Source organism: Ursus maritimus, unplaced genomic scaffold, assembly GCF_017311325.1.
Source record: "Ursus maritimus isolate PB19 unplaced genomic scaffold, ASM1731132v1 scaffold_6, whole genome shotgun sequence".
NCBI lineage: Eukaryota > Metazoa > Chordata > Mammalia > Carnivora > Ursidae > Ursus > Ursus maritimus.
The window spans coordinates 25,413,116-25,437,766 of NW_024426774.1; the positions used below are offsets into that span (position 1 = coordinate 25,413,116).

At 34.0% G+C, this 24,651-nt stretch overlaps 1 protein-coding gene across 2 annotated transcripts in view; it reads left to right on the plus strand.

Annotated features, from left to right (window-relative positions):
- Positions 1-24,651, plus strand: part of BIRC6 (baculoviral IAP repeat containing 6) — a 226,625-nt gene that overhangs the window by 114,982 nt on the left and 86,992 nt on the right. For both annotated transcript variants that reach the window (XM_040623077.1, XM_040623076.1), the window contains exons 43-55: positions 1,447-1,557; positions 3,183-3,316; positions 5,770-5,897; positions 9,658-10,220; positions 11,216-11,391; positions 12,643-12,739; positions 12,879-13,073; positions 13,853-14,053; positions 16,733-17,012; positions 17,880-18,136; positions 18,606-18,714; positions 21,104-21,325; positions 22,477-23,257. In XM_040623077.1, coding sequence (XP_040479011.1) covers positions 1,447-1,557; positions 3,183-3,316; positions 5,770-5,897; positions 9,658-10,220; positions 11,216-11,391; positions 12,643-12,739; positions 12,879-13,073; positions 13,853-14,053; positions 16,733-17,012; positions 17,880-18,136; positions 18,606-18,714; positions 21,104-21,325; positions 22,477-23,257 — 3,254 coding nt within the window. The remainder of the gene's footprint in view (positions 1-1,446; positions 1,558-3,182; positions 3,317-5,769; positions 5,898-9,657; positions 10,221-11,215; positions 11,392-12,642; positions 12,740-12,878; positions 13,074-13,852; positions 14,054-16,732; positions 17,013-17,879; positions 18,137-18,605; positions 18,715-21,103; positions 21,326-22,476; positions 23,258-24,651) is intronic.

Consider the following 24,651-nt stretch of genomic DNA (forward strand, 5'->3'; position numbering starts at 1 on the left):
AACCATTACACATAAACAAGAGTTGTTTATGTAGTAATTATAATATTTATGTAGTTATATAATTTATGTAATAATTATATAATAAATAACTATGCAGTATTAATATCAGATATCTGGTTAGTATTCAGATTTCCAGTTATCTCAGCTGTTACAAATAGAATCCATGTAAGATCCACATATTTTAATTATGTTTCTTTAATCCCTCCTAATCTGTATAGGTTCCCTCCATGTGGTTTTTATCCCCTCAAAAAGTCATTTATCAAAGAAATTTGGTCTTTCGTCTTTCAGGATTTCCACGGTCCTGATTTTTAGTGATTGTATCTCCATTGATGTCCTCTTCATTTCCTATAAATTGGTAGTTAAACCTGGAGGTTAATCTGATTTTTTTTAGGCAGTTTCCTAGGTTGCCTCTCTTTTTACATTTTTAAGACACTGATGCTCAGTGCCATTAATAATTCATTAGAGCTTTCAATACGAGGATAGTCTAATTCTGTCACTTCTTCTTCATTTTAGTTGAAATACTTCCATAAAGAGAAGATGCCTTTCATAGGCTATTTTGTCACCCTCTGTTGGTAGTTTGTATATTAGAAGCAGGGAAAATGCAGGAACTTCTTTTTTTTGTTTGTTTTGTTTTCGTTTTTGTTTTTAAATTGAATTGGTTCACAAGCAGTCTACATGCATGATCAGTTAGTTTCTTTAATAAATACCTGTATAAGTTTATGATTAAAAAATGTTTTTTGTTTCCGTTACAATTGTGCTTATTGATGCTGAAATTTTGCCCTTTGTGGCCAGTGAGGTGCTCCTTTCTTAGTTGTTGTTTTTATATACATATTATGCTTTTGTTAACTTTTAGTGTGATAAATATTCCAGTCGATGTGTATTTTAGCCTGAAATCTGGAATCAGCCGTTTTTTAAAGGGTGTTTTAAGGGCACAGTCTGGGCACTGCATTACGTTCGTGCATTTTGAATAACTTGTTTGGCTTCTCCAGCTGCCATAAGCATGTTCTACTCTGGCCTTGCAAGTGACCGAATTATTCTAGTTTGTGCTTTTGTTCTGAAGTTGCATTGGTTTTTAATGTTCTTACCCCATCCCTGTTTTTCCAGTATCCCTTATTATTTTCAGGCTTTAGTCTTGTAGAATGTGAAGATTTTTAGTAAAACAAGCTGTGTTGCAGTAGAAGTGCCTGTAGTTTGAAAAGCACAGCACATTTATAGTGATAACATTTTATGTGTTGCAGGCTGAGCTTTACTTAGCCATAAAATATTATTAACTCTTAATTTTTAGTGATATTTAATGGGGAACTCATTTCATTTCTGTGTTTTGAGGACACTAGGTAGTGAATTGATTTAAAGAAATAGTGTCATATTTTTAAATTTGTTTTATTTTTAATTAAACATTTGGTTTTCCTTAATTAAAAGTTTTTCCCCTTTCTCTTTTCTGTATAGCATCAATAACTAGCTTTCTCACCGTGTTAGCGTGGTATCCCAACACTTTGCTCCGGACATGGTGCCTTGTGCTTCATAGTCTAACACTCATGACAAATATGCAGCTTAATCGTAAGTGCAAAAGTTTATTCCTTTACATCCAATTACTCCTTTAAATCTCTGACCTATACTTCTTTATTCTTACTATCAGATTGTTCAGATCTTTCCAAGAAGTGATATAGTTGTGAACAGTTTATGTTTCTTATTTGATTGTATCTCTTTTGAATCTGTTCTTACATATCCTTAGGCTTCGTGCTTCCTTACTTTGATAATATACTATCATCATGAGTTCAAATCATAGTTCTACTTTCTAAAAGCTTACTACTTATTAAAATAAAACTGATTGCTTTTAGAATACAAAATCAAATGTTTACTGTTTCATGTTTGTTATTCTTTTTAAAGTACCTTTGCACTCAAAAAATGATTTGTTATATTCATGAACATGTATGATGAGTTTACCACATCTAAAAGCTGTATTCATAGAATATAATTGCTTTTTCTCAGATTGTGATAATAGGTTTTCTACTTTCCTTACTCCACCCCCTTTTTTTCATTATAATTAAGAAAGTAAAAGAATTTCTGTACCTTTTTAGTAAGGAACTTTTAGTGCTTTCTATGGCTTTATGTATTGTGAAGTCATGAAGATAACCCTGCATTATCTTCTGTAGTGCGTATTGATTTTATTTTTCACATTTAGATCTGGGTTTTATCTGGTATTCTTGAGATTGTTGTGAGGTAGAGATGAAAGTTCACAGTAGACAATAAGGACTAGCCATATATGAATTAAAATCTTCATTCTGTCTATAGGTTATGATAAGAGGTGGGTAAATTTCATACCCATTCTGTTTGAGATGATTTTCATTAAATAGAAAGCTCTGTCACACTGATAAATATGTCAGTTTAAATCATTGTTTAGCATCAAAATACTACTCCTTTTTTTTCATTTGGAATGTTTTCCAAATATGGGATCAAAAACATCACAGTCTCATATTGAAGATAGATTCAACTCAAAGGATATTTTATTCTGTTCAGGAAACTGGTGTGTTACCTGTATTCATTTAACAGTGTACAGCTTTTATACTACTGACACGCAAAAGTGAATAGTTTTTGCCTAGATTTATCTTAGAAAGAAGGGTTAAGATTTACCCAAAAAGTAGATTCCTATTTTTGAAAGAGGGAAATAATTACCAAGAATAGGCTCACCAAAAGGTCAGTAAGCATTTAATTATTTCTTTTCCACTTGACTGTATACTAAATAAGATACACATTAAACCAGCTATCTTTTATAGTCAGATTAGAAGAGGGAAGATAGATGAAAATAGGGAATGTGAGTCCAACGTAGCCAATACAGTAGAGAATCAGACCCTTTTAATAAACTAACTCGCAGGGACGCCTGGGTGGCTCAGTTGTTTAGGCATCTGCCTTTGGCTTGGGTCATTATCCCTTGGATCTGGCTCACTGCTCAGCAGGGAGTCTGCTTCTCCCTCTGCCTCTTGCCCCTCTGGTGTTCTCACTTTCTCAGTGTCTGAAATAAATGAATAAAATCTTAAATGAAAAACAAAGAACAAAAAAAAAAACTAACTCCCAGGAATATGTAAGTTTTCCTTGAAACTAAAAGATACTTTATATACTGTATTTCTGTTGTTTCAGGGTCCATTTATTAAAAAAAAAAATTTTTTTTTTTTAACGTTTTATAGCGGGTTCAAGCAGTGCCATTGCAACTCAGGAGAGTACTGCTCATCTGCTGGTTTCAGATCCAAACCTGATTCATGTCTTAGTGAAATTTCTTTCTGGCACCAGTCCACATGGAACAAATCAGCACAGTCCCCAGGTAAGATGACTTTTGAAAACTAGTGATAGACCCAGACTATTCAATAAACACTTTTGTAAAGAAAAACTTACTGTACCTAATATGTAAAATTTTTATTGCTAAGGTATTAAATGATACTATTTTACGTATCAATATTAAAAAAGTTTTGAATAATATATAATAATTATACTGAAACAAGCATAGTGGGTAGTAAATTTTCTTTTGAGTTTTTACTGGATTTTTATGCAGTTATGTATTTTTGGCATTGATTTTGGACAATTTAAGAAACATTCTGAAAAAAACACCTGAAAGGGAAGCATTTCAGAAATTTTGAAATTAAAAAAACTTTTTAAAATAATGTACCATTTTATTTTATTTTTTTATTATTATTATTTTTTTATTTTTATTTATTTATTCGACAGAGATAGAGACAGCCAGCGAGAGAGGAAACACAAGCAGGGGGAGTGGGAGAGGAAGAAGCAGGCTCATAGCAGAAGAGCCTGATGTGGGGCTCGATCCCAGATCACCGGGATCACGCCCTGAGCTGAAGGCAGACGCTTAACCGCTATGCCACCCAGGCGCCCCAATAATGTACCATTTTAATGACCTCTGCTGTCAAGATTGAAAGTTTACCTAACTTAATAATTTTATAATATTAAATATATTCTTGAACAAAAAATAAGAAGTATTGCTCAGAGTTTATAAACATTTTTAGTCTTACTATAAACTTCCTTTATATCAATTAATTTCTTATTACAGTGTACTGCTTTTTAAAATATTTCTACCTCATTTTATTTCTTTTTTATGTAAAATATATATGTTTAGTGTTCATAGCGTCTTTTCAGTGCAGGTTATGCAATGTTATTAAACTTACCATCTCAAATTCTTCTCTGGATTTGCCATTAGATAAATTCTCATGTAGCTGTCTAGTCTGTAATAGTACCATCCATTCTAATGTTTCATTTATTCCGTAAGTTTTTAAGAGGCTTCTTCTGTGTGGTAGGTCCAGGTATTGTTCTAGGTGCTGGGGATATAAGTAGTTACCAAGACCAAGTCTCTGACTTCTTGCAGCTTAAATTCTGTTGGATACATTTAGTCAGTACTCTCATACTGCATATACTTTCATTTTGCAGATCACAATAAAACAAATGAGACAAGGATGAAAGTAAGAGAAGAAACTATTGTAGTTAGATGGGGCCAGAGTGTTGGTGGGAGCAGAAGCATATTATCAAGGGATTATTGTACATAGAGATTTATGAATTTGGAATGTGAAGATTCCTGGGATCATTGATTCTAATAACTTCATTATTTTACATATGAGAAAAGATGCATTATCTGCATTGCCCACAATCATACAGTTTATTAGCGGTAGAGCTAGGTGTTGGAGAGCATGCTATTGTATAAAATAGTCTTTTTTCTTCCCGCTTTTGGCTTTTTAAAGGCAGAGTAAGTTATTGAAGATCACACTATCCTCCGACATTGTAGTGGCATGTAGGAAGTTTGGTTAATGCTACGATTTATGTGCTCAGTATTAGAAATTAAGTTTATCTAACTTTAAAGCAGTTTGAAGAATTACATTACATTCTATTTTACTAAAACTCCTCCCAGGTTTTATGATCATAGCAAATTGGGATAGAATAAAATCACATGGAAAAATGTTACAAAATATTCCAAAACATACCTCAGGTTACTTAGTGTGGGTCTCACCATTTCTTTCATTGATGAGACAAAAGTTTGGGAAAACAGTCTTTTTTGAATGGGTACAGGTTTGTTTTTACCTTTAGAGATTTTTCTTTGTGGTTTTGTTTTTTTCATTCACGGTAGTATTTGCTCTGCTAGTCATTAGAAGCATGACCATTTGTGTTGGGGCGCCTGGGTGGCTCAGTTGTTAAGCATCTGCCTTCGGCTCAGGGCGTGATCCCGGCGTTCTGGGATCGAGCCCTGCATCAGGCTCCTCTGCTTGGTAGCCTGCTTCTTCTCCCCCTCTCCCTGCTTGTGTTCCCTCTCCCGGTGGCTGTCTCTCTCTCTCTCTTTCTCTCTCAGATAAATAAATAAAATCTTAAAAAAAAAAAAAGTAGCATGACCATTTGTGGATCGCTTAACCTCTTTGAGTGCTTCTGTTTTGAAATGGATAATACGATTGTTTGTGAAAATCAGTGCAAAAGTTCTTTGTACTTTTGAAAGCATTATGAAGGCATTCCTTGTGTAATTCAGGTGATTTTTTTTTCTGTCTCAAGTTATATAAACCTACTTTAAGTTCTAAACCATAATGATAAAATTATTGACACTAGAATTTGTGATTTTCTGTTTAAATATATTAAGACCTAAAAAATTAATTGGTTTCCTGCTATCACTACTATTTTCATTTTTCATATGAAAAGTTACAAGAGTATAGTGCTTGATTTAACACTTGATAACATTTATAGAATTACTCATTTAAAAATTATCAGTAAAATGTTTTCCATTCTCTTCAGGTTGGTCCAACAGCTACACAAGCTATGCAAGAATTTCTTACCCGATTACAAGTACATCTTTCTTCAACATGTCCTCAGATTTTCAGTGAATTTTTGCTGAAGCTAATTCATATACTTTCTACAGAAAGGTAAATTTCATTGTATACGTATATTCCTGATGCAGAAGTATTATGTGATCCTTCAGATAAACTCTCCCTTACTATTTGTTGGGGGTTTATCTGAGAACAGATAAGCAGTATAGTAGGGATTAAGCAAAGGGGTGTAATATATTTCTCTCCTGACTGTTTTCATTCCATTTTATTATGGCTCTCTCAGATTACTCAACTCTGTGAAAGATATACCATGTGTCAAATCTCTGCTTGCTTTTAAGATTTTCCCAGATTAGTGAAATTTACTAGAAGCTGTTTAAATTGTTCTAAAATACAGAGAGAGTAAAAGCTACCAAGGATTTTACTTGAAACCTGAAAAAAATAGCTTAAAAAAGAAAATTACAGGGGTGCCTGGGTGGCTTAGTCAGTTAAGTGTCTGCCTTTGGTTCAGGTCATGATCCCGGGGTCCTGGGATCCAGCCCCACATTGGGCTCCCTGCTCAGCGGGGAGTCTGCTCCTCCCACCCCTACTGTTTCTCTCAAATGAGTAAATAAAGTCTTAAGAAAAAAAAATTACACACTAATTTCATAGAGAAATCCTAGATAAATGTATTAACAAAATCAGGCAATATGTTAAAAGAATATATTGTGACCATGAGTTGTTAAAAATCATAGTACATATCGTATTAATGAATTATTATCTTCATACTGTAAGACATTTTATAAAATCGACATTACTGTCTGATGAAAACTTTTTTTTTTTTTTTTTTTTGAAGAGAGCAAGAGCAAGAGCACATGGGGGTGGGCAGGTAGGAGGAGCAAAGGGAGAGAGAGACTCCCAGGCAGGCTTCATGTCCAGCGCAGAGCCCAACACAGGGCTCGATCTCACTTCCTGAGACGGTGACCTGAGCCAAAATCAAGAGTTGAATGCTTAACCAACTGAGCCATCCAGGAGCCCCATGTTTTCTGTTTTTAAAGAAGGTCTCTGATATCCTGATAAATTAGCCAGGAGCTTTTAGGTAAATTAATTATTATATAAGCGAAGAGAAATACCCAGTCTTATTGTAAAGAGGGCATTCAGTTTTATCAGGTAAGTGTTTTGCAGATACTTTCTATCCATCTGTGGATTGTATTTTCATTTTAACAATATTCTTCAAAAAACAAGTTTTCTATTTTGATAAAGTCTTGTCAAGTTTTTCCTTTTTATAAACTACTTCTGTGCTATGAAAAAAAATCTTTGCCTAATCCAAGGTCATACAAATGATCTGCTATGTTTTCTTCTAGAAATTTTGTAGTTTTAGTTTTTACATTTAAGTTTATGTTGCATTTGGGTTGAAGTTTATTTTTTTGCCTCTGAATGTCCAATTGTTCCTATGCCTTTTATTGTAAAGACTGCTTTTTTCATTGAATTCTCTTTGTATGTGTTTTGAAAATCAATAGACCATATTTGTTTTGCACCGTTTCTGGACTCTGTTCTGTAGAATTGATGTTTGTGTCTATACTTTCCCAGTACCATGTTGCCTTGGTACCTCCATAGTTTCTTGAAGTCTGGTAGTGCAGATTTTCCAACTTTGTTCTTTTCTCAAAATTGTTTTGGCTATTCTACTTCCTTTGCTTTTCCACACAAATTTTAGAATACATTTATTGATTCTTGTCTGTACTGCCCGAAATAAAACAAAACCCTGCTGGATTTTGATTGAGAATGCATTGATCTACACATCAATTCAGGATAAATTATATATAGCCACTTTGGATTTTTCTTTGTATATAGTCATATGGTCAGTGAATGAAAACAGTTTTATTTCTTCCTTTCCAATATGTATGTCTTAGCCCCTAAACCCCGTCCTGCCTCTCTCCTAATGCCCTGGTTAGTACCTCCAATATGGTTGATTGAAGTGGTTAAATTTGCCCTCTTTGTTTTTTTCTCACTTTTAGAAAAGTAGAGGTCTTTCAGAAGTAGAAATGTTACTAGCTGTAGCTTCCTTTGTAGATGCCTGATACCAAGTTGAGGAGGTTTATTTGTGTTCTTAATTTGCTAAGGTTTTAAAAAATCATGTATTACTCTTGGATTTTGTGAAATGCTTTCTCTGTATCTTTTGAAATGATCATATGTTGTTTCTTGAGTAATCTATAAATATGGTGGATTACATTGATTTTTTTTTTTAAGTGTTGACCAATATGTACTCCAGGATATACTCACTTGGTCATGATGTGTTATCCTTTTCATACTTGCTGAATTGAATTAGTTAACATTTTGTTGATTTTTGAATCTGTGTTTTTTATGAGGGATGTTTGCATTTTTCTTATAATGTCCAGTTTTTATGTAAGGTATCTGTTTTTTATATCAAGGTAATCCTGGACTCATAAATGAGGGATCCCTTTTCTATTTTCTGAAAGAAGTTGTGTAAAACTGGTGTTACTGCTCACTTAAACATTGGATAGTACTCACTCCTGAGGCATAGTGAGTCTGGAGTTTTCTTGTAGGAAAAAATGTTCCATTTACTTCATAGGTGAAGGATTATTCATGTTTTCTGTTTCTTCTTGAGTGACATTTGGCAGTTGCATCTTGAAGCAACTTGTTCATTTGTTCTATGTTGTTGAATTATTGGTACTGTTTCCTTATTATCCTTTTAATGTTGATAGGCTCTAGTTTGATTCCTTTTTTTAATTTCTGATACTGGTAATTTTTATCTATTTATATAGGTCATTCTTGCTAGAAGTTTATCAATATTACTGATATTTTCAGAGAACCAACATAAAGCTTTGCCCTGCCATTCATTCCTGTTCTGACACTTTCCAAAGTCAGCATCAGATAGAATTACAGATTTAACTCTTCAGTCCTGTAAGACTGCCCCAACTTGAGAGGGCACTTGTAAGTCCTAGGTCTCAGGCTGCCACACTTCTGTCAGATTTGGGTACAAATCCAGGGGTTCTCATAGGACTCTCTTTAGTTTTGATAATTTGTAAGAATGACACATGGAACCCAGGAAAAACACTCCACTTACATTTACTGGTTTATTATAAAGTGTATAACTCAGGAACAGCCAGATGGAATAGATGCATAGGGCAAAGTGTGTGGCAGGGGGTTGGGGAGATTGGATGCCTATGAATGGGTTTGATGACCAAGGATTCTGTGTTATTACTCTTGCATACACCAGGATTCAGCAAGTTGTTAAATATTTTAGCTGAATTCTTCTTACTCATTTGAATGTTGCCAGTGTCTCTTCTCAAATTCTGTCACAGGAGAGCCAATGCTCCTTGAAGGTGCCTATCTTTTCATGGATTTCAAGCCCCCCTCTGATGGGTTTATGTGACTTTATAGCTTGTTTCACTTTCTCTTGTTAATTAGGGGGCACTGTTTTCTCCAGCTTTTTATATCTTAGGCATGAACAAAACTGGAGAGCATTTAATTTCGATGCATAGGAATTATTTGACTGAATCTTCATTTTTGAAAATCATCAGTAGAGAAAGTTTAAAATAGCACCATTTGAGGATATGAAAAACCAGAGCTTATTCCATTATGAGGAGTGCCATGTGATGCTGAAATATTTTAGTCTGGGGTTTCAAAATCACCTCTTTGATTTACTTGTCCTTTAGTTTTCTATTTGGGAGGGAAGTCATTTTTGATTTTGTGTAACATGGAGAAGAAAATAAGGATGACTCAGGAAGAGATGGAAACCATTTGCTGCAAAATGAAATAGTGAATATCAAGAGTTTAATTGTTAGCTTTCTTGTGTTGTGGGATGGTTACTTTTTTAAAAGTTTAACAGGGATTAATTTTTAAACCTCTTTTTCTGCAGGGGTGCTTTCCAGACAGGCCAAGGACCTCTTGACGCCCAAGTAAAGCTCTTAGAATTTACTCTGGAGCAGAATTTTGAAGTTGTTTCCGTTAGTACTATTTCTGCTGTAATAGAGTCTGTCACCTTTTTAGTGCACCACTATATTACTTGCTCAGACAAAGTAACGTCTCGAAGTGGATCTGATAGCTCGGTGGGTGCTCGAGCATGCTTTGGGGGACTCTTTGCCAACCTCATTCGTCCAGGTGATGCAAAAGCAGTTTGTGGCGAAATGACAAGAGACCAACTCATGTTCGATTTGTTAAAACTGGTTAACATTTTAGTACAGCTGCCTCTTTCAGACAATAGAGAATACAGTGCAAGAGTATCTGTGACCACCAATACAACAGACAGTGTTTCAGATGAAGAAAAAGTCTCAGGAGGCAAAGATGGTAATGGAAGCAGTAGTAGTATTCAAGGATCACCTGCATATGTCGCTGACTTAGTGTTAGCCAACCAGCAGATTATGAGCCAGATTTTGTCTGCTCTGGGCCTGTGTAATAGCAGTGCCATGGCGATGATAATTGGTACGTATTGAGAATATTTAATCTTATACTTGTTTCTGGTATTGTATCTCTTTTCTTGAGGAACATTTTTTTATTACCTTATAGTGTGAAGCTACTTTATTGCAAACTTCTTAGCATGATGTAAGTGAAAACTTTTATAGAGTGGCTTCTATCAATAAGTGAAATTGAAATTAGGAAGAATTTTAAGTGTGAATTTTTTAAAAATTGAAAATTACTAACCAAATAACTTGTAGTTTGTTAAATTAAGAAAAAATCAGTCTTCTAAGTAAGGTACCGCAATTTATGGTTGTATATCTCTAATGTCTTATAGATGAAGAATTTCACATCAAATTTTGTATTAGGGAACCAGTAAGGTTTATTCACATTTTCTTAAGAAGTGAAATATAAAATTTTATCCAAAGTGTAACAGTTTCTGTGACACATATATCAATGTAAAATTTCTATATTGTTGCTTAACTTTTTTGCCTGTTGGAAAGATAATATCTTGTGTTAATTTTTTTCAAATAATTAAACTTCCATAAATTGTGACAAAATTCATTCCAGTCTATTTTTACTTAATTCTTTGCATAAGGGAAACAGTCATTGTATTTTTTTTATTAGATGATTTGAAGTGCAGTTATGTACCCACATCACTTATTTTCTCTCCATTTCCTTTCTTCTCCCTAGCTAATGTGTAAGATGATGTTCCTCAGTCATAGAGTAGCTTCTTTTTATTTTCACCAACAATAGAGGTATCTCATGTAAGAAGATATCCAAAAATATGCTTTACTGAATGTGATGTTAAATATCTCAGTTTCAGATAGTAGATAGATACACACACATATATATACATACATACGTGCACACACACACACACACACACACACACATAAAACCGTTACATATCCATCCTTCAGTGGTTTCAGGAGAAATGACTTTTAAGCTTCTATTTTAATTATTACTGGTTTTTAAGGATATACTTTTCAAAAAATGTTTAATCTTTTTATTTAAACTAGGAGCAAGTGGATTACATCTTACCAAACATGAGAACTTTCATGGTGGGTTAGATGCCATATCAGTTGGGGATGGATTATTTACCATATTGACAACTCTCAGTAAAAAAGCTTCTACAGTCCACATGATGCTACAGCCAATTTTAACCTACATGGCCTGTGGATATATGGGCAGACAAGTAAGTTCAATCCAGCAACTATTTCAGTAATGTAAATAGTTTCTAGCAGTGGGAATAAAGAATTATTTATAGAACAGAGAACAGAAGACTCATATCATATATTGGAAAAAGAGCGGCCACATCAGGTGAGAACTATAGACTATAGCTAGAAGTTAGAATGTAAAGTTTTCTAGAGTTGATATTGTCAAAAATGACTATAGTGATATAAAAATAAAACATTTAATGTGTTCTTTAATTTTAGATTTTTCCCCCATTGTCTCAAGTAGTTCTTTCTTTTCCTGTAGAAATAACATAGTTGAATATCAAAATGTTCTCTGTAGATGTTACATATGAAAATTTAATGCAACTTTTTTTTAAGCTATGTTGCATGTTTAGTTTCCTTTTAGCTGAAAGGGAATTAGATAATTTTAAAAGAAAAATAGGTTAGAATATTCCTGCTTTTTATCTTTCCTTATAAAATGAAATTGTAGGAACCAGTGTGATTATTTTAACTTCTAGTCCATTTACCATTTTTACAAATACAGGTTTTTAAAACGTACTTTTTAAAGGAGTATTTTGTCAGTGTAAAATTACCATTTTCTTAAAAATTTGTTGTATATATATGTGTGTGTATCCATGAGTAGGTAGATATTTGAGAAGGATCCATTTTTATTTTTTATTTTTATTTATTTTTAAGATTTTACTTAGAGAGAGTGTGAGAGAGCACAAGCAGGGGGGAGTGGCAGAGGGAGAGGGAGAAGCAGGCTCCCCACTGACCAGGGAGCCCAGTGTGGGACTCGATCCCAGGACCCTGGGATCATGACCTGAGCCGAAGGCAGACGCTTAACCAACTGAGCCACCCAGGCGCCCTGAGAAGGATCCATTTTTAAATGAAATTAGTGTCTAATGGAAAACAAAATCATTGCACATTAAGGTCAAAAATGATAATAGTAAATATAGACAGATTCATAGTATAGTAGTTATAGACAGATATAGTAGTCTGTAGATAGTAAATAGTCTGTAAATAGTAGATATAGACAGCTTTAAAAAATACTCTGAATTCAGAGAGGAGACTATACACTTCCTTTCTGATTCACATAAGATTTCTTATGTATTTTGGCAGATATGTTGTATTTAGTGATTTAGATTAAGGCTGCCATTTTAGAATAACTAACTATAAAAGAATATTACATTAATAAGTTTAATTGTTCTAATTCACAGGAAATTCATGATTAAGATTTTAAAGTCACAGTACACTTTTTTATTTTTTAGGGCTCTCTTGCTACCTGCCAGTTATCTGAACCATTACTGTGGTTTATTTTGAGAGTATTGGATACGAGTGATGCCTTGAAAGCATTCCATGATATGGGTAAGATAAATTCCAAAAATTGTCATTTAGTATAATCATTTGACAGTGTATGATCTCATCTTTGTAGTGTTCTGCAAAAGGTGACTCAGTGTCAAAGTATCTTAATGTAATTTTCATTTGGTGTTCTTTGTAAATTTAGGTGGCGTTCAGCTGATTTGCAACAATATGGTTACTAGTACAAGGGCTATTGTAAACACTGCAAGAAGTATGGTATCAACTATTATGAAATTTCTTGACTCTGGTCCAAATAAAGCTGTTGATAGCACTTTGAAAACAAGAATACTAGCTTCAGAGCCTGACAATGCAGAAGGGATCCATAACTTTGCACCCTTGGGTAAGAAAAGAATCATTAAATCTTATTGGTGTGGGTTTATATAGTTGATTAGCTGGTATGAAGCAAAAATAGTTGTTGATGTAAGTTGATTATATTACAGTAACACCAATTACAAACAAGTGATTTTAAAGGTAGTGGTTTTTGAAACTTTCTGTTGATCAGAAGGAAGTTTTTAATGGTTCTTTAGCAATCACATTTGTTTTTATTTGTTAGTTAAATAGTAAGACAGTTTGTGAAAGTAGCAAATTCTTATGTCAGTTTTCATTGTAAATGTTAATCAGTTTAAAGGATTTGTTCCTTATTTTGAAAGATTTTTTTTAAGTAGCTTCAGATTTAAATAGTTACTCCTTTTTCCAGTTTACATAGTTTCTTTTTATATACTTCTTTTCATATTTCTAACTCATAAGTATTGACAACTAAGATAAAGGTGATTATTTTCAAGTTGAAGGTTGTCTTGAACATAGTTCTTTTACTTAAATTATTTGAGAGTTGTGCTAGATTTGTTGTTACTACTACTTTAGTTTTCATTCAACATGTGAGTAAAAAGAAATTAAACAGCAATAATGAACTTGTCACCTTGCAAGTTGATTAGATGTCCTGATGTTTTGTGAATATTATGACAAATCATGCTAAATATACTAATAAGTACATTTGTAGCATCATATGTTCATGGTTTTAGCTAATTTTTCTAGTTTAATTATTATGATTTGAATAGTTCTTGATGCTTTATTTGATTTCTCCTACGAATTTTTTTTTTTTTTTTGAAATCTCTTCTGTAGGTACAATTACATCTAGCAGTCCTACTGCCCAACCAGCTGAGGTGCTTTTACAGGCCACGCCACCCCATAGAAGAGCTCGCTCTGCTGCTTGGTCCTACATCTTTCTGCCAGAGGAGGCTTGGTGCGACCTTACCATTCACCTTCCTGCAGCAGTGCTTCTAAAAGAGATACATATCCAACCTCACCTTGCATCTCTTGCAAGTGAGTAATATTTTTTTGTAAAGAAGCATTATGAAAATAAACTGTAATCAAGAAACACTTAAAAATAAGAAAAATATTTAATAAACAGAGATACACTTAGGTATGATTACCAGATTGCTTAATTTTCAAGTTTTTTTGTATAATATTCAACATTACCACCAAATCATTTCCCTTGAAATGAATTGGCATGGCTATTTCCCAAAAACAAATAGAATGTTTCATGAAATCCAGACAGATATATTTCATTTATACATAATTTTGCCTTGCCTTTCCTCCCAAGTTAAGCCGTAGCATTGAGATGAGTTAGTTTAATACACCCGTAGATAGCAATCTTATTTTCTCCATCCCTGTCTTCAGTGCTAGTCTTGTAATGTGAAATTAAATCTATTAGGTTTATTTGTCTTTCCCCCTTCCCATTATAAGATAATTACATGTAAAGAATTTTTTATTATAATATTTTAGATATTTGAGTGTGATTTTTTTTTTTACTTTGTACTATTTTGAGTATCATTCAATGCTTTTTCATTGATTATGTTTTGTCACTTTGCAAGGTAAATAATTCAAAAGAATTTTTAGAAAAGTTTCACATTAAGAGGAGAATTCTTTCAAGTATTCATAAAGGAATGTGAAATACAAATTTGCATTTTTTATCCTCAAATTCTTTCAGTATAAACAGTGATTTTTTTACAGAATTGTTGACATTGTTACATTCATTTATGTTGCTGATTAATTCTCGTTGTTGTCAAATGTCACTCAATAATTGGATGAAAAACTGTGGGAAACTTTGTAGATCCCTGGCATGTGTGGAAAAATAAATTTTCCACTTGCAAGATTAGATTGCTGTTACTCTCTTATATACTTGTGGAATTCACACTTCTTAGATAAAAATAGATATAATGAATACAATGGCAGTAGGAAAATGCATGAATTCATAGTGTTTTAGCAGATCAAAAATAACTGTATTACATGGTAAAATATCAGTCAGTATAAAATGTAGAGGGAAATCTAACATGAGGAAGAGATTGCTTTTATTTAGAAAGAGTAAGAATGGTCCATGTAAATGGTGGGCTTTGAAGTGGGGCTAGAATTTGCACATGGGGACTGAGGTAGGAAGAGTGTTACAAGGAAGAACTCTGTTTTTTATTAAAAAATCACTATGTTGAGGCACCTGGGTGGCTCAGTCAGTTAAGTGCCCAACTCTTGATTTCGGCTCATGTCATGATCATGAGACCGAGCCCTGCGTCAGGTTCCACACTGGGCTTGGAATCCGTGTAGGATCTCTCTCTCCCTCTCCCTCTGCTCATCCCCCCCCGACCCTCACTCACTCCCTTGCCCCCCCCGACCGACCCTCCCACCCCACTTATGAACACACACTCTCTCTCTTTAAAGAAAAAAAAAATCACTAGGTTAGGTGTTCCCTACTATAAGTGTGCTTAATAAAATCTTTTGGTTTTATTATTGGAGCAGAAATTGAAAATGTGTTTTGTTCCATTGGAAATAACATAGCCTTTAGAATCAAATATGGGCTTGAATATAAAATGTGCCATTTGTTCATGTAAGAATTTGGATTGCTTAATTTCTCTGACTTTGTCAATTTGTGTAAAATGTAGATAGTACTTTTCTCAAAAGTGAAGATTAAATTTCAAAATTGATATTTGTCTAGTTCTCAGTGTAAACCTAACATGTAGTTGGCATATAGTAAAAGTTACTTCCTAATACTATAATTGAAATTAAAATTAAAATCAAAGTTCAAAGATAATTTTAGTTGATAGATTTCTTATATGGGCTTCCATGTTATGTTAGAAATAATTTTCCCATATTACTTCATTGAACCTACTTAAATTTTAGCAGAAAATGATTTAAAATAAAATCTTCTGGATGTTTTGTTAAATTTTGAAAGGGAAATAAAATATTGGAGGCAAAAGCAGTTTTTAAACTCAGCTGTATTCGGGGCGCCGAGGTGGCTCATTGGGGCACCTGGGTGGCTCAGTCGTTAAGCGTCTGCCTTCGGCTCAGGGCGTGATCCTGGAGTTATGGGATCGAGCCCCACATCAGGTTCCTCCACTGGGAGCCTGCTTCTTCTTCTCCCACTCCCCCTGCTTGTGTTCCCTCTCTCTCCGGCTGTCTGTCTCTCTGTCAAATAAATAAATAAAATCTTTAAAAAAAAAACAAAACTCAGCTGTATTCAAAATCATTGCAATATGGTAGTACTGAAATAATGAGTTAGTAGAAAAGAACTTTGTTTTTTTATATTCTTCTTTCCCAAATGACTTAACAGTAAACCATGGCATATTAATAAAATGTCCCACATTGTTGGTGATAATTCTGAGTAAAGTAGAAATAATAGAGCAATTGCCAATTTGGCAATTTTTTTTCTTGTACAGACTCAAGAGTGTACATGTGGATTACATATTTTCAGTTAATCTTTTTTTTAGGTGAGTGTTAGAATTTTTAAAATACTATTTTTGTTATATTGTAGATCTCATATTTTGTGTTGGAAAATAGATCTAAAACCAGTTATCTTGAAAGTCAGTGACAAAGTATGATGTGGCATATAAATTTTCTTTTAGCAAATTCGTAATGACTATAACTAAAAGCTGCTGTTTTACTGGGATTTCCACAAACCATGAAGTCAAGTTCACATTTTCTTTAGTAATTTTTCATATTCTTTTCCTACAGCCTGCCCATCCTCAGTGTCTGTTGAAGTGAGTGCAGATGGGGTAAACATGCTACCTTTGTCCACTCCTGTTGTCACAAGTGGTCTCACCTACATAAAAATTCAGCTGGTAAAAGCTGAAGTAGCTTCTGCTGTCTGCCTTAGACTTCATCGCCCACGAGATGCCAGCACATTAGGCCTTTCACAAATTAAGTTACTGGGCCTCACTGCTTTTGGTACCACTTCTTCAGCGACAGTTAATAATCCCTTTCTTCCATCTGAAGATCAGGTATCCAAAACGAGGTATGTTACGTATCTCATTAAAAAAGAAAAAGCTTTCTGAACTTTTTATGAAATTATTCTGTGGCTTCTTTTTTAGGGCTTAGGACGTTCTTTCCTCCATAGGTAATTTATATAATACCATAATTTTATAAGGTGCAATAGAAATACTAATTCTGTAGAACCGGAACTTGAGACTGGTTAAAGTTTAGATTTATGTGTGTTTAATTCTTGAGATAATCTACAATATGGTATATATGGGTATGGGTTTCTGTTCTTTGGATCACAGTCTAATATAAGAATTTCGAAGTGTCTGTCACCAGGATACATCTGAGCCGTACAGATAGACAATATGGACAGAGACCTAATCTTACATGGTAATTCCTAAATGCCGATTAGAAGGGTTAGCTTGGAGTCCTACAAATTGACCAAGTAAACCAAAACCTGAATATATCCTTTAATTCACATACCTCTAGTAAATTTTGATAGTTGAAAATTTTATAGACTGGTTCTATTGAAAGTTTTGCCTGATAAGAAAATTTAGGGTTTTTGTTTTATTCTCAAGCTGCCAAGACTTTATAGTTTTGCACAGCTATAAGTTTATGCAGTTTGTATTTAAACATAAATGTATGTATATGTAAAAACATTTTCTGACTAATTAAAAAGAAAGACAAGCATGTAGTTCCTAAATACGATTAGTGGTTAAGTATTATTGTGTTATGAAGAAAACTTATTGTGTTTAATTCCTTATTGATCTTATAGCATTTTTTTTTTTTACACAGATTGGTGTTATTTATGAAACACAACATGCTGATTTGTTTGGTTTTACCCCAGAAATAATTTGAGCTAGTTAAATTTACCACATAAGCCATTTTGTGTTGTATATTTCAGTATCGGATGGTTACGGTTATTACATCATTGCCTTACTCACATCAGTGATTTGGAAGGAATGATGGCCAGTGCAGCCGCACCTACTGCTAATCTGCTGCAGACTTGTGCTGCCTTATTGATGTCCCCATACTGTGGAATGCATTCACCCAACATCGAGGTCGTGCTTGTAAAGATAGGACTGCAGTCCACTAGAATTGGCCTGAAGCTTATAGACATTCTTCTGAGAAACTGTGCAGCATCAGGCAGTGATCCTACAGGTGACAGTTAACTTTGATAGTTTTTTACCTATCTGCAAAATAATGAAGTTGAATTATATGATGTCTATGATTAAACCTGTTTCTGAGATTAATTTCCGTTTTGGTTTCAATGTTTTAGGAGTTGGTTTGTTATTTTTGTTGTAACTTATAGAAGAGTTTTGTTTTGTTTTGTTTTTTTTTTTTAGATTTTATTTATTTATTTGACAGAGAGAGAGACAGCCAGCCAGAAAGGGAACACAAGCAGGGGGAGTGGGAGAGGAAGAAGCAGGCTCCCAGCAGAGGAGCCTGATGTGGGGCTCGATCCCAGAACGCTGGGATCACGCCCTGAGCCAAAGGCAGACGCTTAACGACTTAGCCACCCAGGCGCCCCAGAAGAGTTATTTTTAATTAACAATTTAAAATTAAATTGAGCAAATCTTCTTACCCCATTTGCTAATTGAGCAAACTTTCTTTTGGTTTTTATTGCAAGACTTGAACAGCCCTTTACTTTTTGGAAGACTGAACGGACTCTCTTCTGATTCTACAATAGATATTCTTTACCAGCTTGGAACAACTCAGGATCCCGGAACAAAGGACAGGTATATGTTGCTCTTGTTTTTTGTTTAAAGACACACATACGCACAGTCACATGGTACTGAATGTTACTTGTAATATTTTCTCCTTAGAGTGTTTCAGAGAAATCAAGACTGTTGATTATATTGCACATTTACCTGTATGCTTTACATGATACAACTTCTAGAGATTTTTGTGAAAATTTAACATAAATTTTTATATATTTGGTCATATTTTAAGCAAATTTGAACTCAAATAGAATTTTTAATCAATATTACTTTTGATTGGAATGGAATAAGATATTACATATTTTTACGTGAACGTGTTGTGATGAGAACTTTGTAAGTTGTAATGGTATCCTAATCATACTACTTGTCTTAGGTAGTATTTACTAACTGTGTCTGAATATAGGACTCTTGTGTCCATATTAGGTATGAAGACTATTTTGACAATGGTAAAAGTGTTTGTTTTGATTATTTATTATTATTCATAATATTAATTGACAGCTTTTTAGTAGACTCTCTACCTTTTTTTTCTTTCCTACCACAAAATGAAATGCTATCATACCAAGTAAATAACATCTGAACCTATATATTTAGTGACGTTTTAGTGTAGGTAATTTTTAGATTAGTTTTACTAATGTAGTTCTTCCTTGATGCCTTCTACCTCCAAATTGATAAGAACTCCAAGTATTTTTGGAACATGTTTTTATTGGTAAATTTTTTGAGTGATGATTTGGCATTCTCGTTTTATATCTCATTTATATCAGAAGGACATTTGTAGAGTATGTGGCTCTATAAACAATCTTTTGTTTTCTGACTTATGTGATCCTGTAATATTTTAATTATTGTTTGAGGAAATCATTTGGTATTTTATTAATTTGTTTATAAATTAATATTAATTTTTGTGGGTACTTAACTCATTAGTATTTACTGAATAGCTGCTATATGCCTGGCACTGTGCTAGATACTAGAGTGTCCAGGTTCATTGAATCCAGTTTTTGTCTTGGTTTGAGGAGACAAGACCGTCATTCACAAGGGAAGATTTACATAGGTCCGACTTGGGAGTTTATAGTAGAGTGTCAGGCGTGGAAGGTGCCTGGTAAATATTGATACTCTAGTCATGGATAATGTAATGGCTTTTACTTATTTTAGGCTAGTTGCTTTCATATTTTCTGTTTAAAAATGTTTAAATGACATTTAACCAAGTAAATTTATTTTCGGCATGATAACTTCAAAATATTAAATAAGCTGGCTTCCATTAAGCTTTTTCCTTTACATAAATTATATGATTATTGTATTTAAAAATAGATTGGAATTAAAAAAATATTTTTTGATAAAAGAAATTTGTGCCAAGTTTGAATCATAATGGTTAATAGGGTTAAAAAGATTATAAAAAATGAGTTTTAAATATTTTTCTGGAACAGCTTTCTTAAAATCTCTTATAATTATTTGATTCTTTTAATACTTTTATGGTTTTTATCATAAGAAAATTATCCTAAACAAAGTTGTTTTTACTGCATAATACTTTTTAAAACATAACTGTTTTAGAACTGACGTAATAACAAGATTGTTGGCTTCCATGGACTGACAAAATCTTACTCCTCCCTAATTGCCTCGTCTTTCTTCTCTTTTTCTGACTTCTCTCAATTTCTTGTCATAGGAAATTTGAAGGGACTAACCCCATTTCTTTTACCCTAAAACAAAGAATCTTTTGATCTAAACTAGAAATTTGAAAGCAAACAAAAAGTTATAAACACCACGTTTTAAGAACTCAATTATAAATCTTATCGTATTTTCTGTATTTTATATAAACTCCAAAGCCTTATTGCTTTAAAAGGATTGTCGTCAGTCAGTAGCCCCCGCTCCAGGGTATTGAGGGTAGGATGGCACTTGAAAAAAGTGCACTGTTTTCAGAGTGAAGGGGGATGGGTGGCTGCTATTAGTATTTAATGGTTGGGGGCCAGAGGTATGACACAAGCTATATTGCATGAGATTCTACACAATGAAGAATTAGCACCAGGTTACTGCTCTAGGTTGTGTGGATTTGTTACAACATAAAATTTACAAGAGACAGTGAATTTGTTAAGCTTTGTATCCTGTAATTTCAGATCGTGATAGGGTTTTTTTTTTTTTTTAATAAGTGAGTTACGAAATTAGTGTTTATTTGCAAAATTATAGTTATGTTATTTCAAACATGTTCATCAGTTAAGATTAGTAAGGTTATGGGAAAACTAGAACTACTATATTCTTCCTGCTTATATAAATTCCTTTTCCCTCCTATTTTAGGTTAAAATTACCAAAAACAGTATATTATTATTCTCATATATAAGTTGCTTACATGTAATGGTGATATTTATCCATATTAAATGTCAGTTGTGGTATAATTGGTTATTTGAACTCATTTTCTTTTAAGAATCCAGGCCTTGTTAAAATGGGTCAGTGATTCTGCAAGAGTGGCCGCTATGAGGAGGAGTGGCAGGATGAGCTACATGTGCCCTAACTCTTCAGCGGTAGAGTATGGTCTTCTCATGCCGTCTCCTTCTCATCTTCACTGTGTGGCAGCAATTCTGTGGCATAGTTACGAATTGCTTGTAGAGTATGATTTACCAGCACTGCTGGACCGAGAGCTCTTTGAGTAAGTACGATTTTTGAAATTCTTTTTTTCCTCAGTACTAGATCTTTACAGGTTTTCACTTGATGAAACAGTATTTTATATGCCTATTTGGATAATAATAATACTTTGAAAGTAGTAGTTAAATATAGTCAGGTATAATTTTGGAATTAGGTGTCACACAAATTTAATTAATTTATATTCATGTCATTGCCTGCTTTTCCCACCTACAATCAGAGTGTTTAATGTATGTGTCCCTACAGTTCATAGTGTTTATTCTTTTTTGCAAATTTACCCACCAGAATTTTTGTTTTTAATAGGCTCCATGCCCAGCGTGGAGCCCAGTGCGAGGCTGGAACTCATGACCTTGACATCAAAACCTGAGCTGAGATCAAGTGTCAGACACTTAACTGACTGAGCCTCCCAGGCCCCTACCCCACCAGATTTTTTTTATCTTTAATGTACAACTAGGGAGAAAAATTATAGCTGGAAATTTTGAAAGAGTTACTACTTAGAGTTTTTATGATTAGTTGTTTTTACTGCTTTCTAGATATCTGATAAAATTGTTCTTTTGGTAGTTTCCACTTATGCACATTTCTTTACCGTATTCAGCTAAGGCTTTGTTGAACTTCCTGATAATTGCTAAATCTACAAGAGAATATCATTTATTTCTGAGGAGTTCCATGACTCTTAAAAGTTTGGCCTTTTGTCCTGTAGTCTGTCATTTTCATATTTGGCCTCCTCAGTTGGCGTAACCTATGACTTACTAGTGAAACTCCCTAATAGTTTCTGATTTGCAAATGTGAATTTAAGCCATCAATCATGTCAAATTCAATCTAAACGTTTCTTTTGTATAATTTTTCAGTGTTTCTTTATGTGACTTGCTTTAGGTCACACAAAGAATGGTAGATCCATTTTAATATAGGTCTCTTGATTTTTTGTACTCATTTTATAAGACTCACCTAACTTTGTCTACCTAAATATTTAAATAATATATATCACAAGCAATCTTCCTGAAATCTTATGATGTCATATTATGTCAAACAAAATGTATAATTTTATAGATTTTATAATTGTATAGAGTATAGGTTGATTTCTAATAGAGGTATTAGAAACAATGAGGTCTTTCTAAAGATACATGTATAATGTTAACCTGGCATCTTTATTTCCCCTAGGTTACTTTTTAATTGGTCCATGTCTCTTCCCTGCAATATGGTTTTGAAGAAAGCTGTTGACAGTCTGCTTTGCTCCATGTGTCATATACACCCAAGTTATTTTTCTTTGCTCATGGGCTGGATGGGAATTACCCCTCCTCCGGTGCAGTGTCATCACAGACTGTCCATGACTGATGATAGCAAAAAGCAAGATCTTACTTCATCCTTAACAGATGACTCTAAAAATGCACAAGCACCTCTTGCACTAACTGAATCACATTTGGCGACCCTTGCGTCCTCTTCTCAATCTCCAGAAGCTATCAAACAATTATTGGACTCAGGTTTGCCATCTCTTCTTGTGAGGAGTCTGGCTAGTTTTTGCTTTAGTCACATTTGTTGCTCAGAAAGCATTGCTCAGTCAATAGATATTTCCCAGGACAAGCTCAGGCGGCATCATGTTGCACAGCAATGTAATAAGATGCCTATCACAGCAGACCTGGTTGCTCCTGTTCTTAGGTTTTTGACAGAAGTTGGCAGTAGCCATATTATGAAAGACTGGCTTGGTGGGTCTGAAGTCAATCCACTATGGACAGCACTTCTGTTTTTATTATGTCACTCTGGGTCCACTTCTGGAGGACATAATTTAGGTGCCCAGCAAACCAGTGCAAGATCAGCCTCTCTTTCTTCAGCTGCTCCAACAGGATTGACTACTCAACAGAGGACAGCAATTGAGAACGCGACTGTTGCCTTCTTTCTGCAGTGCATTTCATGCCACCCTGATAATCAAAACCTGATGGCCCAGGTGAGACTAGAAAAATTGGCTTATGTTTTAGGCATTATTTTAATACACTGTTAAACAACACTAATGAAATTAGTTGAGAAAGGGGTATGTGTTACAGGTGATGATGAAGTTTGGGATCCAGCACATTAAAGGATCTGAATTTGAACCATAATTAAAATAAAGTATTGATGATATCTGCTCCCTCCTCCTCTCAACTGTCACATATTCCTTTTGATGAGATAATGGGCAAATTCATGGCAATTCTAGCTATAGTTGATACATTCCTCCTTTAAAACTCAACCCCCACTCCCTGAAATCCAGTTAAAAAAAAAAAAAAAAAGCCCAGAAAAACAGTACTTCAGCTGCCAAAAGAGGATTGATCGCTTGAAAGTGGTCATCGAGCTTCTCATCCTCATTGAGACTTTGTATTTTGTTGTGACTGGATTGCTACAACTCTTGGTTTGCTTGTAATGAAGTAGACATTAGGGTAGTTTTCAGATAGGAGACTCTTAGCAAAACACATTAAAAATGTTAAGAGATGATTTTATTGTAGTAAGTCCATGGGGCCGAAATCTTGAAAGCTAGAATTATTTCAATAATAATTCTAGTTGATTTTTCCCAGATTCTCCTCCTTTCTGGCTGTTTTGACTTTCATCAGGTTGTTTAACCTATAAAATGGGAATGATAATACCTGCCTCAAAGATTGTTTTTGAGACAATTAAACACCATAACGTATATAAAGTAACTAGCATAGAGCCTGAGATTTCAATAAATAGAAATCAGCTTCTTTTTTTACTCCCTAATTTAGAGTGCTTATTCAGGACAGACTTTATTAGTATCTAGAAGGATAGTTACAATAATTTTCAAAAAATACTAATGATTTAACGTTATTGAGAAGAATAACAAGATACTTTACTGTCAAAAGTAGTTACTCTGAAACTATATCCGCTTAGTGTGCCTAATTAAAAAGGAAATGCTTAAATTACCAGTTTTAACTGAGGCCATGCATATGAGTATTTGAAAATTTGGTTTGTGCCTCAGGGTAGCATGAAAACTTTGTGAATTATTGCTTTCTGGCTTAGTTTTCATCACTCAGCTTCTTACTAAGGCTTTCTGTTTTATTTCTTTCTTTCTTTTTTTTTTTTTTTTAAAGATTTTATTTATTTATTTGACAGAGAGAGACAGCCAGAGAGAGAGGGACCACAAGCAGGGGGAGTAGGAGAGGAAGAAGCAGGCTCCCAGCAGAGGAGCCTGATGCGGGGCTCGATCCCATAACGCCGGGATCACGCCCCGAGCTGAAGGCAGACGCTTAACGACTGAGCCACCCAGGCGCCCCTTTCTGTTTTATTTCTAATACCCTTTTTCCCATAATTTTTATTACATTGTAACCGCATTGATACTAAAGTTAAATGTAA